General features: G+C 43.9%; 1 protein-coding gene across 1 annotated transcript; it reads right to left on the bottom strand.

The window, feature by feature from the left end:
* Positions 1-9,952: 9,952 nt before the first annotated feature.
* On the bottom strand, positions 9,953-12,924 carry LOC115662788 (predicted GPI-anchored protein 58). Its single transcript, XM_030584886.2, has 2 exons — positions 12,299-12,924; positions 9,953-9,962 (listed from the first exon to the last, which is right to left on the bottom strand). The coding sequence occupies exons 1-2, from the start codon at positions 12,922-12,924 to the stop codon at positions 9,953-9,955; spliced, it is 636 nt and encodes a 211-aa protein (XP_030440746.2).
* Between the last annotated feature and the right edge of the window lie 959 nt (positions 12,925-13,883).

The following is a 13,883-nucleotide window of genomic DNA, read 5'->3' as shown; positions in this document are numbered from 1 at the left end:
TGGCTTCTTGGCAGTCCCGTTACAAAATCCATTGTAATGTGCTCCCATTTCCATTCAGGATTTCCAACGGCCGCAACATCCCACCAGGCTTACAATGCCGTGCCTTCACTTGTTGGCACGTCAAGCACTTAGCCACATGCACTGGCCACATCCGCTTTCATTCCGTTCCACCAATAGTGTTGTCGGAGATTCTGGTACATTTTTGTGCTGCCCGGGTGAATACTATAACTGCTCCTATGAGCTTCCGATAGAATCTCTTCCTTAAGTCCCAAATCATCGGGCACGCATAACCGTCCTCGAAACTTAAGAATTCCGTCCTCGGACACTTGGAAGTCCGGTTTCCTATTAGTGCCATCCATCTCTAGATCTTCTCGAATCTCGGGGTCCGTAGACCGCAACGCCTTAATCTTGGCTTGTACTTCGGTTCAATCCGCAACGTCGCCATCGGACGGAGAGGTGTCCTACCTCGAATTTAAATTCCGAGTCCCGCGCTCCTTCCAATAAAATCCACTCTTTGACCAGCAAATGCGCGATGCTCGATTTCCGCTCAAGGCATCCGCTACCCACTTCCGGGATGATACAATATGTCACATCATAGTCCTTCAATAATTCCATCCAACGTCTGCGTTCAATTCTTTCGCGAAAACAAATACTTGAGGCTCGATGGTCCGTGTAGATCGAAACCTTTCTCACATAAGTAGTGCCTCCGATCTTGAGTGCGAAAATAATTGCCGATTCCTTCGTGGATAAGTTCATCTCATGAGGCCTTAACGTCTCGATGCATAAGCAACCACCCTTCCATTTTGCATTAGCACACATCCCAATCCTTTGAGCGAAGCATCGCTATAGATCTCATACCCGCTCGATCTGAAGGAATCTCATACCGGGCCGTCAATCTCTTCGGTTCTCGAAAACTCTCTTCGCACTTTTCCGTCCATTCAAACCTCGTTTCCTTCTTAAGCAACTTCATCAATGGAGTGGCTATCGCGAGAATCCTTCCACAAATCGTCGATAATATCCCGCCGGTCCTAAGAAACTCCGAACCTCGGTAACTATTGTCGGTCCCGGCCAATCCATTATGCTTCAATCTTTGCTGGATCCACGGAGATTCCTTCTCAGGAAATTATATGCCCAAGAAATGCAACTCGATTCAGCCAAAATTCGCACTTGCTAAACTTAGCATACAATGCGTGCTCTCTTAGCGTCCGTAAAACCTCTTTCCAAGTGTACCTCATGTTCCTCGGGCTCTTTGAATACACTAGAATATCATCGATGAAGACAATGACGAACTGGTCCAAGAACTTTTGAATACTCGGTTCATTAAGTCCATGAATGCGGCAAGGGCATTCGTCGGTCAAACGGCATCACCGTGAATTCATAGTGTCCGTACCTCGTCCTGAATGCCGTCTTTGGGATATCCTCCTTTTGGATCCTTAACTGATGATACCCTGTCCTTAGGTCGATCTTAGAAAATACCGAGGATCCCTGCAATTGGTCGAACAGGTTGTCAATCCTTGGGAGGGGATACTTATTCTTAATCGTCACTTGATTCAGCTGACGGTAGTCGATACATAGCCTCAACGACCCATCCTTCTTCCTGACGAATAGGACTGGCGCTCCCCATGGAGACGCACTTGGTCGGATAAAACCTTTGTCTAGCAATTCTTGCATCTGAACCTTAAGTTCTTTCAATTCCGACAACGACATCCTATACGGCGGCTTCGAGATTGGCTCAGTCCCGGATGCCAACTCGATAACGAATTCCACTTCTCTTTCTGGTGGCAATCCCGGCAATTCCTGAGGAAAGACATCGGGAAAGTTGCACACCACTGCTATATCCTCTAGCCGCACTTCTCCTGCCGTCGAATCAACTACGCTCGCTAAATAACCTTGGCAGCCCTCATCCAACAATTTAGTTGCCTCAACCGAAGAAACCCAAGGGATCGAGGTTCCTCCTCGACTCCCTACGAACTCGAATCTAGGGTGTCCAGCCGGGCTAAACCGAATCACCTTACTACTGCAGTCCATTACGGCATTCTGCTTAACTAACCAGTCCATGCCCACAATTAAATCAAAATCATACATTGGCAAAACCGCTAGGTCTATCCTGCTTTCTACGCCACCAATCACTATCTCACAATCCGGACATCCTAACGATATGCATATCTTATCCATTAACGGCGTAGTCACACACAATTGCACTTCTAGCAAAATAGGGTTTAATCCAGCCAACTCAACAAACTGAGCAGATATAAACGAATGCGATGCTCCCGGATCAAATAATGCATACGCGACATGACCGCAAAGAGAAATCGTACCTGTGACCACGCCCGGCGCATTCTCAACTTCTCTTCGTGCCATGGCGTACACCCGTCCTTGCGCCGGCGGCCTGTTCACATTAGCCGGCAGTAGATTCCCAGCCTGATTCCCAATTCGGGGTTGATGTTGCATCAGGGGTCCTGCGGGGCGCTGCTGGGGACAACTCCTGATTTGATGGTTCATACTCCCGCATTTGAAGCAAGCCCCAAACCTGTTCTGCTGGGGATTCGGCTTTCCAATGTTCTTCCTGATCGGTGGGACGAACCTCCTGTTTCCCGCCATTGGTTTCTTCCCAAAACGGCGGTTGTCCTTAGCCGGGCGAACCGCGATCCGGATGCGGCCGCTCTATCTACTTGCTCTCGCTCAATAGCTGAGCTCTCTCATATAAGTCCTCATAAGTCTTTAAATTCACGGGTATCGGTGGCCGCGAATGTCGGCTTTCGGCCCTCCCGAAACCTTCGCGCCTTATCCTCGGGGTGTTCCACCATCCTTGGCGCGAACCTCGACAGGTCTCGCAAATTACGCCTCGTGCGATCTACGGTCATCAATCCCAGCGGAGCCTCATGAATCTGCCAATTTCCTTTCCCTGGCGCTCTCAGAAAAGAATTTTCCCAGGAAAGTCTCAGAAAATACGGTCCAAGTCGGGGCGGTCCCTTCGGGAAATACCCTTCCTTTGGTGGCCTTCCACCAATCATCGGCGTTGTCCTGCAGTTGATATACCGCCAATGTCACCTTTTCGGCCTCGGTACACCCTAGCACTTCGAAAGCCTTCTCCAACCCCTCAATCCAACGGGGTGCGGCCTCAGGGTCACCTTTCCCATTGAACTTCGGCGGCTTTAATTTCAGGAACTGCTCTACTAACTTGGACATCGGCCTGCCCACATTCACTGGTGCTGGAATTGGATCCTCCTGATTCCCCTGATTCCCATCATCACCATCGTTTCCATCATTCCCATTGGCCCCATTGGCCCCATTGGCAGCAGCAGCCATGGCGGCCTCAACAGCAGCAGCTATAGTGGCATCTCTCTCTTGGGCTAGTCTACCTCCCAGAATTCCAGCTTCCTCGAGAGCTCTTAAAATTCCATCTACCCTCGGATCCTCGGCAGCCCTTACTTGCGGTTCTACAGGGTCCTACTCACGACCTCGGCCTCCTCGGCCTCTACCACGGCCTCTTCCTTGGCTACTCATCTTTCCAACTCGCACGCTCACCTTCCTGCTATAATTCCATTCAGGAATTAGAGACCTAAACCAAGCTAAACCGGTCTAAGGTCCTAGGCAGGTATATACAGCAGCAATCAAGCAACCAGCATGCGGTCTTACACAAATAGCATAACATCTCAACCAAGGAGATTCGCATACTTACCTCGGGTTCTGCCGCACCTGCACTTTACGGTCAACTAAAACAAGCACTCAATCAAACACAAGCAGTCAGGAGGTACACATAGCACACGAGGTCACCTTACTGGCTACCCAAGGTCACCGCTCCTTATCACTCCAGGCTTCGACCTAATTGGATCGAGCTAACCTTGCTCTGATACCAAATCAAACGGGGAGTGTCACGCCCCGCACTCCTCGGCACGCCACATCCCTCGCATTCGTCGATTCGTGTGCGACGTCCCAGGACGCGTCGCCGACCCAACACCCAACACAGAGATTTAAAGCACATGCGGAAGTAATTAAAACCACCCGTACATTAAAATACACCTAACCAAGGATAGCCATACAACAACCAGCACGGATAAATATACACTTGTTTTGACATTGGGAAACATATACAATATTCATATACAGCCCACCCTCAAAAGTCAAAAGCGGGTACGTGGCTCGGCGATCAAACACTATATCTAGCCGGGGCTCCTCCCAAAACGTTTCAATACGCCCGCCATCCTCAAGGCCGGGGTCCGAAAAATTGGGTTTCAACAACAGTGAGAATAAATCTCGTGCGAGTAATTCCCTAAACCTAAATTAGGCTAAAGTGCACCTCCTGACGAGTACTAAATCAACACCCCAAGCAAATCATAATTGACTTAGGCCCTCGGGCCCAAATCCAACACTCACCTTGCCCTGCAGGTTAGGCACTTACAGTTCAAGCATAAAACATAGGACCCAATCGCAGCACACGTACACATCATTTGGTCACAACGCATATCATGCTTATGCTCGTGCTCATACGCGTGCTCACGCCTCATCAATGCATTGTCGCACGCTTGCACTCTAGCACACTTGCCATTTATCAATTTCTCCTCCGACCCGCGTTAAACGCATCAGGTCCGACCCGCGTAAAACGCATCAGGTCTATCACTATCCAACACTTCCTGGCCCGCGTAAACGCATCAGGCCCAGTGTCTCTAGCCCGCGTAAACGCATCAGGCGTAACACCGATCTCCATATACGGACCGAACCCGCGTAAACGCATCAGGTTGGCCGTCTTCCGGCAATTCGGGCATCGTCCCGCGTTAAACGCCTCAGGACGGGTTCACTACCCCGCGTAAAACGCATCAGGGTTTATTGTGATCACACATTCACAAGCACCAATTTTCATCTGAACCCCGCGTTAAACGCATCAGGGCATTTTAGGTGATCACAATGCACATGTCACTCGAGCACACTTGTAAATGCACATGCCGTGCCAATGCTCGTGATGCAAACTCATGGCCATAAACTTCACACTCGGGCATTCACTTGCACCGCACCACTTACTCAAATCACGATGCAATCATGCGCACTTGCACCACGCATATTCAATTTCATAAATCAACATGCCCAATCAGACAATCAATTCAAATCAGCCATGACATCAACTTGACACACAATCCATGCACAATCCACACAACCGGGATAACAAGAACCCTCGCATTCGAGGCCCGCCAAGCTATTCCATTCTTAGTCCCGCTAAACAAGCAACATGGCATCCTAAAATCAATCACAACAAGGCTCATTTAGCCAGTCAATTGATCAATGCGATTATTCCCGATAATCACACAATCAAGCCTCAAATTGATCGCGCCTTGTCCAATTAAATCCCGGTATGGACAGCCACCAAGCAGGTCATTCTAGGCCAACAAATACCTCAAAATACTCCCATTAAACTCCCCAAAGCATCACCTAATCAGCCACCATGAGGACCAAACTAGGCGCGCACTATAATCCACAATTGAACCCGAACTTACTCCAAACTTGGACCAATTCAATCCAATACTTCCAGCCATCGCACGGCACATTACGGGCACTAATCCTCAATTAAATTGTCACACTAAGCCCGTAAAATAGCCACAAAATCAGCCACCATACGGTCCACAAATTTCATCCGCTAAGTCCACAATTTCGCCCAAATCAAGGCATCTATGCCTCGCCACATCACAGCACTCTATAGACCACTAAACCTCGATTAAATCATCATTCTCGGTCACCAAATGTGCCACAAAAATCAGTCCATAACGGCCTCACCGTTTGGATCCTCGAATTTGCTCCCGCCAAATCCACAAATTCGATCCGAAATTAAAGCACCCATGCCCAGCCGACTCACAGCACAATACGGGCCTCTAAATCTCAATTAAATCATCACGACTCACCACCAAAACAGCCACGATAACAGCCCCTAACAGCCTCCACCGTTTAACCCCTAAATTAACCTAATTAACCCCTAAAACCCGTCTAGAAATGCAAATTGTCCTAATTAGGGCTTAGGGTCAAACTCACCGGATGTCCTAAGCTTCAAACCGAGTTGAACACGTGGTAATGGCGGCTGGACAGCGGCGGTCCTTCGCCGGAACAGTAACGGCGGCGGCGGCTCCGGCGAACGGCGCGAGCGACGGCGACGGTCTAAGCTAATCCACGGCCTAGAGAGGGAGAGAGAGGGGCACGGTCAAAGATAGAGAGGGAAATGGAACGGCTGGACGGCCGGGCGAGGCGACGGATCCGCGCCGGAACGGTGACGGCGGCGGCGGAGCTCCTCCGGCTCAAGGCCTCTCACGGCCAAACCGAGAGAGAGAGAGAAAGGGGAGGAAGGGGGCTTGCCGGTTGTTTGTGGTGGAACACGACGGCGGCCCGCGGCACCGGAGCGCGGCGACGCGGCAGGCGGCCGCGGCGAGCCGGCGAACAGCAGCGGTCGGGCGCGAAAGCGCAGCGGCGAGCTCGGCTGCTGCGCGCGCGAGGGAGGAGAAGCGGCAGATCGGGCGGCGGCTGGCGGAAGGCGCGACAGCGGCCGAGCTTCGGCGGCGGCGGCGGAGCGAGCCGAGCTCGTGCGCTCGGGAGGGAGGAAGCGGCGTCAGCGGAGGCTGCCCGCACGGCCTGCGGCGGCGCGGCGCCCGGTGCGAGGAAGGACGGCGCGTCGGCGGCTGGTAGGGTGGCGTCGGGCGGAGGCTGGATGGGCGGTCGGCGGCGGCCGGTGAGCGGAGCGAGAACGAGCGGGAACCCAGGGCGAGTTCGGGGAAGGAAGAAGGAAGAAGAAGAAGAGAGAAAGAAAGAAGAAAAGAAAAAGAAAGAAGGAAAAGAAACGAAGAGAGAGAGAGAGCGAGGTGGGTGGGGTGGGTGAGGCGAGGGGACGTGGGCGAGGGGGAGACGTGCGCGGAGAGGACATGCGCGGCAGAGGAGAGAGAGAGAGAGAGAGAGAGAGAGAGAGAGAGAGAGAGAGAGAGAGAGAGAGAATAAAAGAAAATATTTGAACATTCAAATATTAATCGCGATCCGATGGCCCAAATTAAAAATCGAAAGTGGTCTACGGGTCCAAAATAAGCCTCGCACATAAAAAGGGACAAAGGCCAAATTAATTAGACCAAATCATAACGAGGGAGGTCTACTAGTCCAAATTCGCACGTGGTCAAAAACTCCCATTTTTCCATCATTCCTGACAATCTCAACGTTGGCTACCATAATATTGACACCGTCCAATTTATTTTGTCCCGAAACTCCCGGAAATCGACTGCCAAGTTCGGGATCCAAATAACGGCCAAATTTGATCGAGTGCGATTCTAGCGTAATCTCTAATTTAAAATGATAACCAGGAGTGATCAGTTCCCGGGCGAGATTTTACTATAAGCACACTGACAAATTACGCGTTTTATAAATCCCAAAAAATGGGCCGAAATTCGGGATGTCACAAATTGAATGCGTAATTTTTTTTTTTAAATTCTCGTCGCGCGAGGTATGAGGCTTGGGAGTGTCTCGGTCTTTGGATTAGTGAACCATTTGGTTTATCTTTCAAATGAATCAATCGCTGTTCACGTCCATCAACAAATACCTCTTGGCCTAAACCCGATCTCGATCATCGATCGTCGACGGGACGAGTAGGTCGCGAATAGATGAAACGGGCATTTTGCTCCTCGATGTTCATCCTTACTACTCTCGAGCGTGTGCGAATAGGTGATTGCCACGAAGCCATAGTTTCGGGACCTAGTTCGTAAAATAAACGAAAAGATCGAAATTAGTACACAGTGAAGCGAGAGAATGGAAATGGGACACCTTTTAATTTTATATTTCCTTACGATGAAACTGAAATAAGAAACCTTTTACACAAGCCGCACCTCGTGTAAATAGTTTCTTAAGAATTTCATTGTAAGAAATTATACAATTAAAAGGGAGTAACACATAGTGATTGATTCAAATGCCCATGTCATGTTCCATTCAAACTACAAAAGAGGGAATTTCACTAATTACATCAAAATTTGTGAAAAGAAATCCCTATACAGTCGCTGAATAGTAAAAGCATACCTAGACATTTGCTCTAAAAGTTCATGAAAACAAAAAGCGATATACATCAATTCCAAGATAATTAAAAGAACACCCTAAAAGAAACTAATAGAACATGACTAGTCTTGAATATAGGGCCTCTTCATAGCATGTTGCGGACGCACTTATAAGCTTTCTGCCAATGTTCTGCCTCAGCCAAAGCTTCATCCCTTTCTCTTATGATCCGCCCCATTTGAGTCTCCTTGGGGGTTGCAATCACGGGAAATTTCGGGATGGTGATGGCGAGCTCGGGCTCGACACGTCGTGCTATGTATTCCTTCGATGCATGGTGCTCCTTCATGGATCCATCCAAGTCCGTGGCTCTCTCCACATCCTTCGGTTGGCAACGGTAGAGTATGTCGATGATCCTTTTCACCTCGTTGCTCAACTCCTCAAGTTGGTCTCTCTCGACAACCCCATTGCGAAAATCAAAACGAAATAAACCCGACTTTAGAGGAGGAGGGATTTCTTGAAGCATATAGAATTGACGAGCGACTCTTAAAGGATAATAAGAAGTCGATCCCGTCAAACCTAAGAGTGGAATTGGGTCACTATGGCCGCTTGTAAGACATACTTTAGGAAAATGAACCCAAAGGGCTTGCCAAAGAACTTGTTTAGGTGTAAGGTTCTCGAGGAAGTCTACCCAATTACGAAAGGTCCAAGGACGAAGGAATTTTTCTATCTCTTTGAATTGGGTAAGGAGATTTATGTCCTTACTAACATGAGAAATGGCTAAGTTTCCACCGAATTGTTTCAAGTGAGATTCAAACCAGACTTGGAGAATACCTAAAGGGGCTCTAAGGGCCACACGCTTGTCCTTCTTGAAGCGATTAAGAGAGATGAACATTTCGGCGAGGATCATATTGGTAAACCCTTTGGGAACGATGATCCCATCGATAACATGGATGACAATGGGGTCTATTGTTTTTTGAGTGAATGGAAAGATGACAAACCCAAAAAAGGCTAATAGGAAGATTTTAGCGGATTCAGCTCTAGGACTCGAAAGGAAGCTATGGAATCGTTATTCAAGGAAAGCTAGTGGGAGACCTTTGGAGTTTCTATTGAGGAGTGTCCTAATTTCGGGCGGCGTGACCCCTAGGATTTGACTCAAACGAGGGACAGGATCCACACCTAAAGAAGGATCGACGACATTAAGGGAAGGGACATTGCCTATGATGATTTGAATTTCCTCCAAAGTCGGGGTTAATTCGTGACGATCAAACACAAAGGTCGAGGTTTCGGGATTCCAAAAGTGGGCCAAGGCCTTGATCAATGTCACTTGGGGCTCTATATGCAAAAGAGAAAGGAGGTGGCCGATCTTCTTTTCCACGTAGTTCTTCTTGCTTGGGTCAAGAGCATCCCACATGTCCAACAACACTCGCTTTGGGATCGGGAGGATCCGAAGCTCGTCGAGGCCCATGATATCTAAGCCTATGGGCATTTAAATCAATCACTATTTAGTACGAGGTAAATTTAAATTCGCATGGAAAAGAGGGTTGCGATTATTGGATGTGAACGAGATACAAACCTTTAGCCAAAAAGGATGGATATGTCAAACACAAAAACAACTCGCATGCCGACTCGTGAGGCTCACTAAAGGTGGGAGTTCTAAAGGCTAAAGGTCTCCATCCCAAATAGATCAAAAGAGTTTTCCCCATTCCGCACTTACGTCGGACAGTCCTCTTTATCACTATTTGAAAATGGGCGGAACCAAAAGGGGATAGCCATGGGTCCTTCCCCACACGGTTTCCACACTTTTGGCACCTCCTATGGGCTTCCTAAGGCGATCGGGGTTTTAGATCGCGGATTGTGTGTGCAAGGTGTAGTGCTAAAGCAAGTAAAAGCATGCACGACATTTGATATCAAAATAACACTTCAATTTTCCATTCACACACATATACACCCTTTACACCAACCTGCAAAACAAACATGTCAACAATCACTCCACCCCTTATAACTCCCAACCTACAAAACCAATTAGCAAAAGGCCGCCGGCGGCACATGTAACAACGTTTTCGCCTAGCTAAACATTATTCACTTCCGACGCATAGCAATGTAATTATTTGAACCATGTTGATTCATCACAAATTCACAATTAATATTCTTTGTAATACCAAAAATATTATTTTCCTCTCTTTTTCATAAATAAAAAAAGGGGTATCTTGGTCCGTACTAAAACTCGTTAAAAGAAGAGTCTTGTCCACTTTGTTCAATATCAAAATTTTACAATTTTTTAAGAAAATCTAAATTAATAATTGCCACGTAGCCATGTAATTTTTTTTTTCGTAGCAACTTACGTAATGACTTTCATTTGTGAGCAACTAAACAATTTGACTGATCCATGATCACGAGATAATATATTTCACCAATATTGATTAGGTGAATGTCAAATGGATTAGTGAGATCAATAGGGGGAATAAGAAATTATGAGGATCAAAATTGTGGAATTGCAATGTCACACCCCTAAACCCACGAGTGCGCGACACCCCTCATCGGTCGTTATGACTTGACGTTAGAAATTATCCGAAAATATTAATATTTAATTTAGGAAATCAATTATTTAATAATAAAATATTAATATTTAAATCCAAAAAATTATTTATTTAATAATAAAATAATACTAAATTTCGAAAATAATCAATCCAATCATTTAGCTAAATACGCTAATTTATACGGTGAGATCCAATTTCGGAATCACCATCCAAACATAAACGATCACAATTCGGTATTAAAAATCATTCAAAATATTAATATATTAATTTTCAAAATTAATATATTTATTTATTTATTAAAATTAATTTTTAATAATAAAATAATAATATTTAATTCCGAAATTTATTTATTTAATAATGAAATAAATATTAAATTCCGAAAAATAATCAATCCAATCATTTAGCTAAATACGCTAATTTACACGGTGAAATCCAACTTTGGAATCACCATCCAAACATAAACGATCACAATTCGGTATTAAAAATAATTCGAAATATTAATATATTAATTTTCGGAATTAAAATATTTATTTATAATAATTTTAATAATTAAATAATAATATTTAATTCCGAAATTTATTTATTTAATAATAAAAAATACTAAATTCCGAAAATAATCAATCCAATCATTTAGCTAAATACTCTAATTTATACGGTGAAATCCAACTTTGGAATCACCATCCAAACATAAACGATCACAATTCGGTATTTAAAATCATTCGAAATATTAATATATTAAATTTCAAAATTAAAATATTTTTATTATTTTTAATAATAAAATAATAATATTTAATTCCGAAATTTATTTATTTAATAATAAAATAATACTAAATTCCGAAAATAATCAATCCAATCATTTAGCTAAATACGTTTATTTATACGGTGAAATCCAACTTCGGAATCACCATCCAAACATAAACGATCATAATTCGGTATTAAAAATCATTCGAAATACTAATATATTAAATTTCAAAATTAAAATATTTTATTTATTTAATTATTTTTTAATAATATTTAATTCCGAAATTTATTATTTAATAATAAAATAATACCAAGTTCCGAAAATAACCAATCCAATCATTTAGCTAAATACGCTAATTTATATGGTGAAATCCAACTTCGGAATCACCATCCAAATATAAACGATCACAATTCGGTATTAAAAATCATTCGAAATATTAATATATTAAATTTCGAAATAAAAATATTTATTTTATTTTATTTTATTTATTTTTAATAATAAAATAATAATATTTAAATCCGAAATTTATCTATTTAATAATAAAATAATACTAAATTCCGAAAATAATCAATCCAATCATTTAGCTAAATATGCTAATTTATACGGTGAAATCCAACTTCGGAATCACCATCCAAACATAAACGATCACAATTCGATATTAAAAATCATTTGAAATATTAATATTTTAATTTTCAAAATTAAAATATTTATTTATTTATTTTAATTATTTTGTAATAATAAAATAATAATATTTAATTCCGAAAATATTTTTACTTAATAAAATAAATAATAATAATAAAATAATTGATAGTTTATCACCACATTCGCGATAACTTATCACCCACGTGCACCGATAGTTTATCACCTAAATTAATATTAACTTATCAAGCATACCGATAACCTATCACTAAAATTTCCGATATCCTATCATTTAATCTCACTTAACTAAACATAAACTTAATCTAATCTACCCTAAACAAGTTTAATACAGTAAACTAGAGATAAGGGGTTAACTTACCAGTCTAAGGCGACGACCAGGTGCTCCGCGGTGGTTTCCGGCTCGGCACGGCGAGCAGCGAACGGGCGCGGTGAAGGGGGCGGCTGCTGGTGTGGTGGTTCGGGGCTGCTCGGGGCTGATTCACGGCGGAAATGGCGGCTGCTGGTGGCGGCCTCGGCAGCTGGAACAGCAGCGGCAAACGGCAAGGCGGACGGACCAGCGGGGCTGGCGCGGCGAAGGGAGCGGCTGCTGGTGTGGCGGTTCGGGGCTGATTCACGGCGGAAATGGCGGCTGCTGGTGGCGGCCTCAGCGGCTGGAACAGCAGCGACAAGCTGCGAGGCGGACGGACCGGCGGGGCTGGCGCGGCGAAGGGAGCGGCTGCTGGTGTGGCGGTTCGAGGCTGCTCGGGGCTGATTCACGGCGGAAATGGCGGTTGCTGGTGGCGGCCTCGGCAGCTGGAACAGCAGCGGCAAGCGGCGAGGCGGACGGACCGGTGGGGCTAGCGCGGCGAAGGGAGCGGCTGCTGGTGTGGCGGTTCGGGCTGATTCACGGCGGAAATGGCGGCTGCTGGTGGCGGCCTTGGCGGCTGGAACAGCAGCGGCAAGCGGCGAGGCGAACGGACCGGCGGGGCTGTTTGTATCTTTCATGATTGCACACATGTTGCACGAATGTTGCACATGTGTTCCACGTATATCTCCCTTTGATTATACATTATCTTGATTGAGATATTATCTTAGAATAGTAATCTAATAAAACTTATAAATAGGCTAATGTATTCTTCATTAATATAAACATCACAATATACACAAAATTTCACATTTCTCTCTTTCACATCTCTTCATTATTAATAATAGCTATGAATTAATATCTAAGAATTACTAAATGAGAAAAGTGAACATTAGGTATACGGAGGATATGAATTATGGCTATCAATCTTTTTAATGTTTTATGATCATGTACACCACTATTAAGCTTTTTTATGTACACATTGAAAAACAAGTTAGTCTCTCATTGCAAAAAAGAAATTTTACTTGGCTCTTATTAGCTTTAATTGCACACCAATAGATGGTACTGGAACATAGTATTTTAGTAGTTATTTATCAAAATATCACATTTTTCTTGAATTAGATATGCTTAAACCAATTTTCTTAATTTTTTTTATATGGAGTTCCCTTTATACTAATTGAATTGATGAAAAAATATTACAAGATTGGTTGGGAAAAATTATTTAATTAAAGATGCTAATATGAAGATATCATGACAATAAGGGCCAAGGAATTTATGTTATCTTAAATGAGTATAGAATCTAACTCTTATAACTTCATATATTTTTTAATAATTATACCAGAAAGCTATTAGATACTTAAACTCATATAAAAGGAAAGTAATGAAAGTATAATTCTTTAAAATGTGATCGAAGATTGATGTAAAAATAAATAAAAGAAAAAAATCACATGCAAATGTAATAGATGAATTAAATCAACCAAATATCATTTTCATATTTGTGATTATTTGCATTTCGATCATTAATAATTCTGATTTTTTTCCTTTAAACTCACTTTTAGCTAAAAATTGTTATTTAAGGGAATTGATTTCCCAATAAAAC

Source organism: Syzygium oleosum, unplaced genomic scaffold, assembly GCF_021117445.2.
Source record: "Syzygium oleosum isolate NSW1041296 unplaced genomic scaffold, Sole_v2.1 Sole_v2.47, whole genome shotgun sequence".
Taxonomy (NCBI): Eukaryota; Viridiplantae; Streptophyta; class Magnoliopsida; order Myrtales; family Myrtaceae; genus Syzygium; species Syzygium oleosum.
This window is presented reverse-complemented; position numbering and strand designations above follow the sequence as displayed.

Excerpts from the sequence above, each read along its gene's own strand:
- LOC115662788 (XM_030584886.2), bottom strand. The coding sequence starts at position 12,924 with ATGAAAGATACAAACAGCCCCGCCGGTCCGTTCGCCTCGCCGCTTGCC.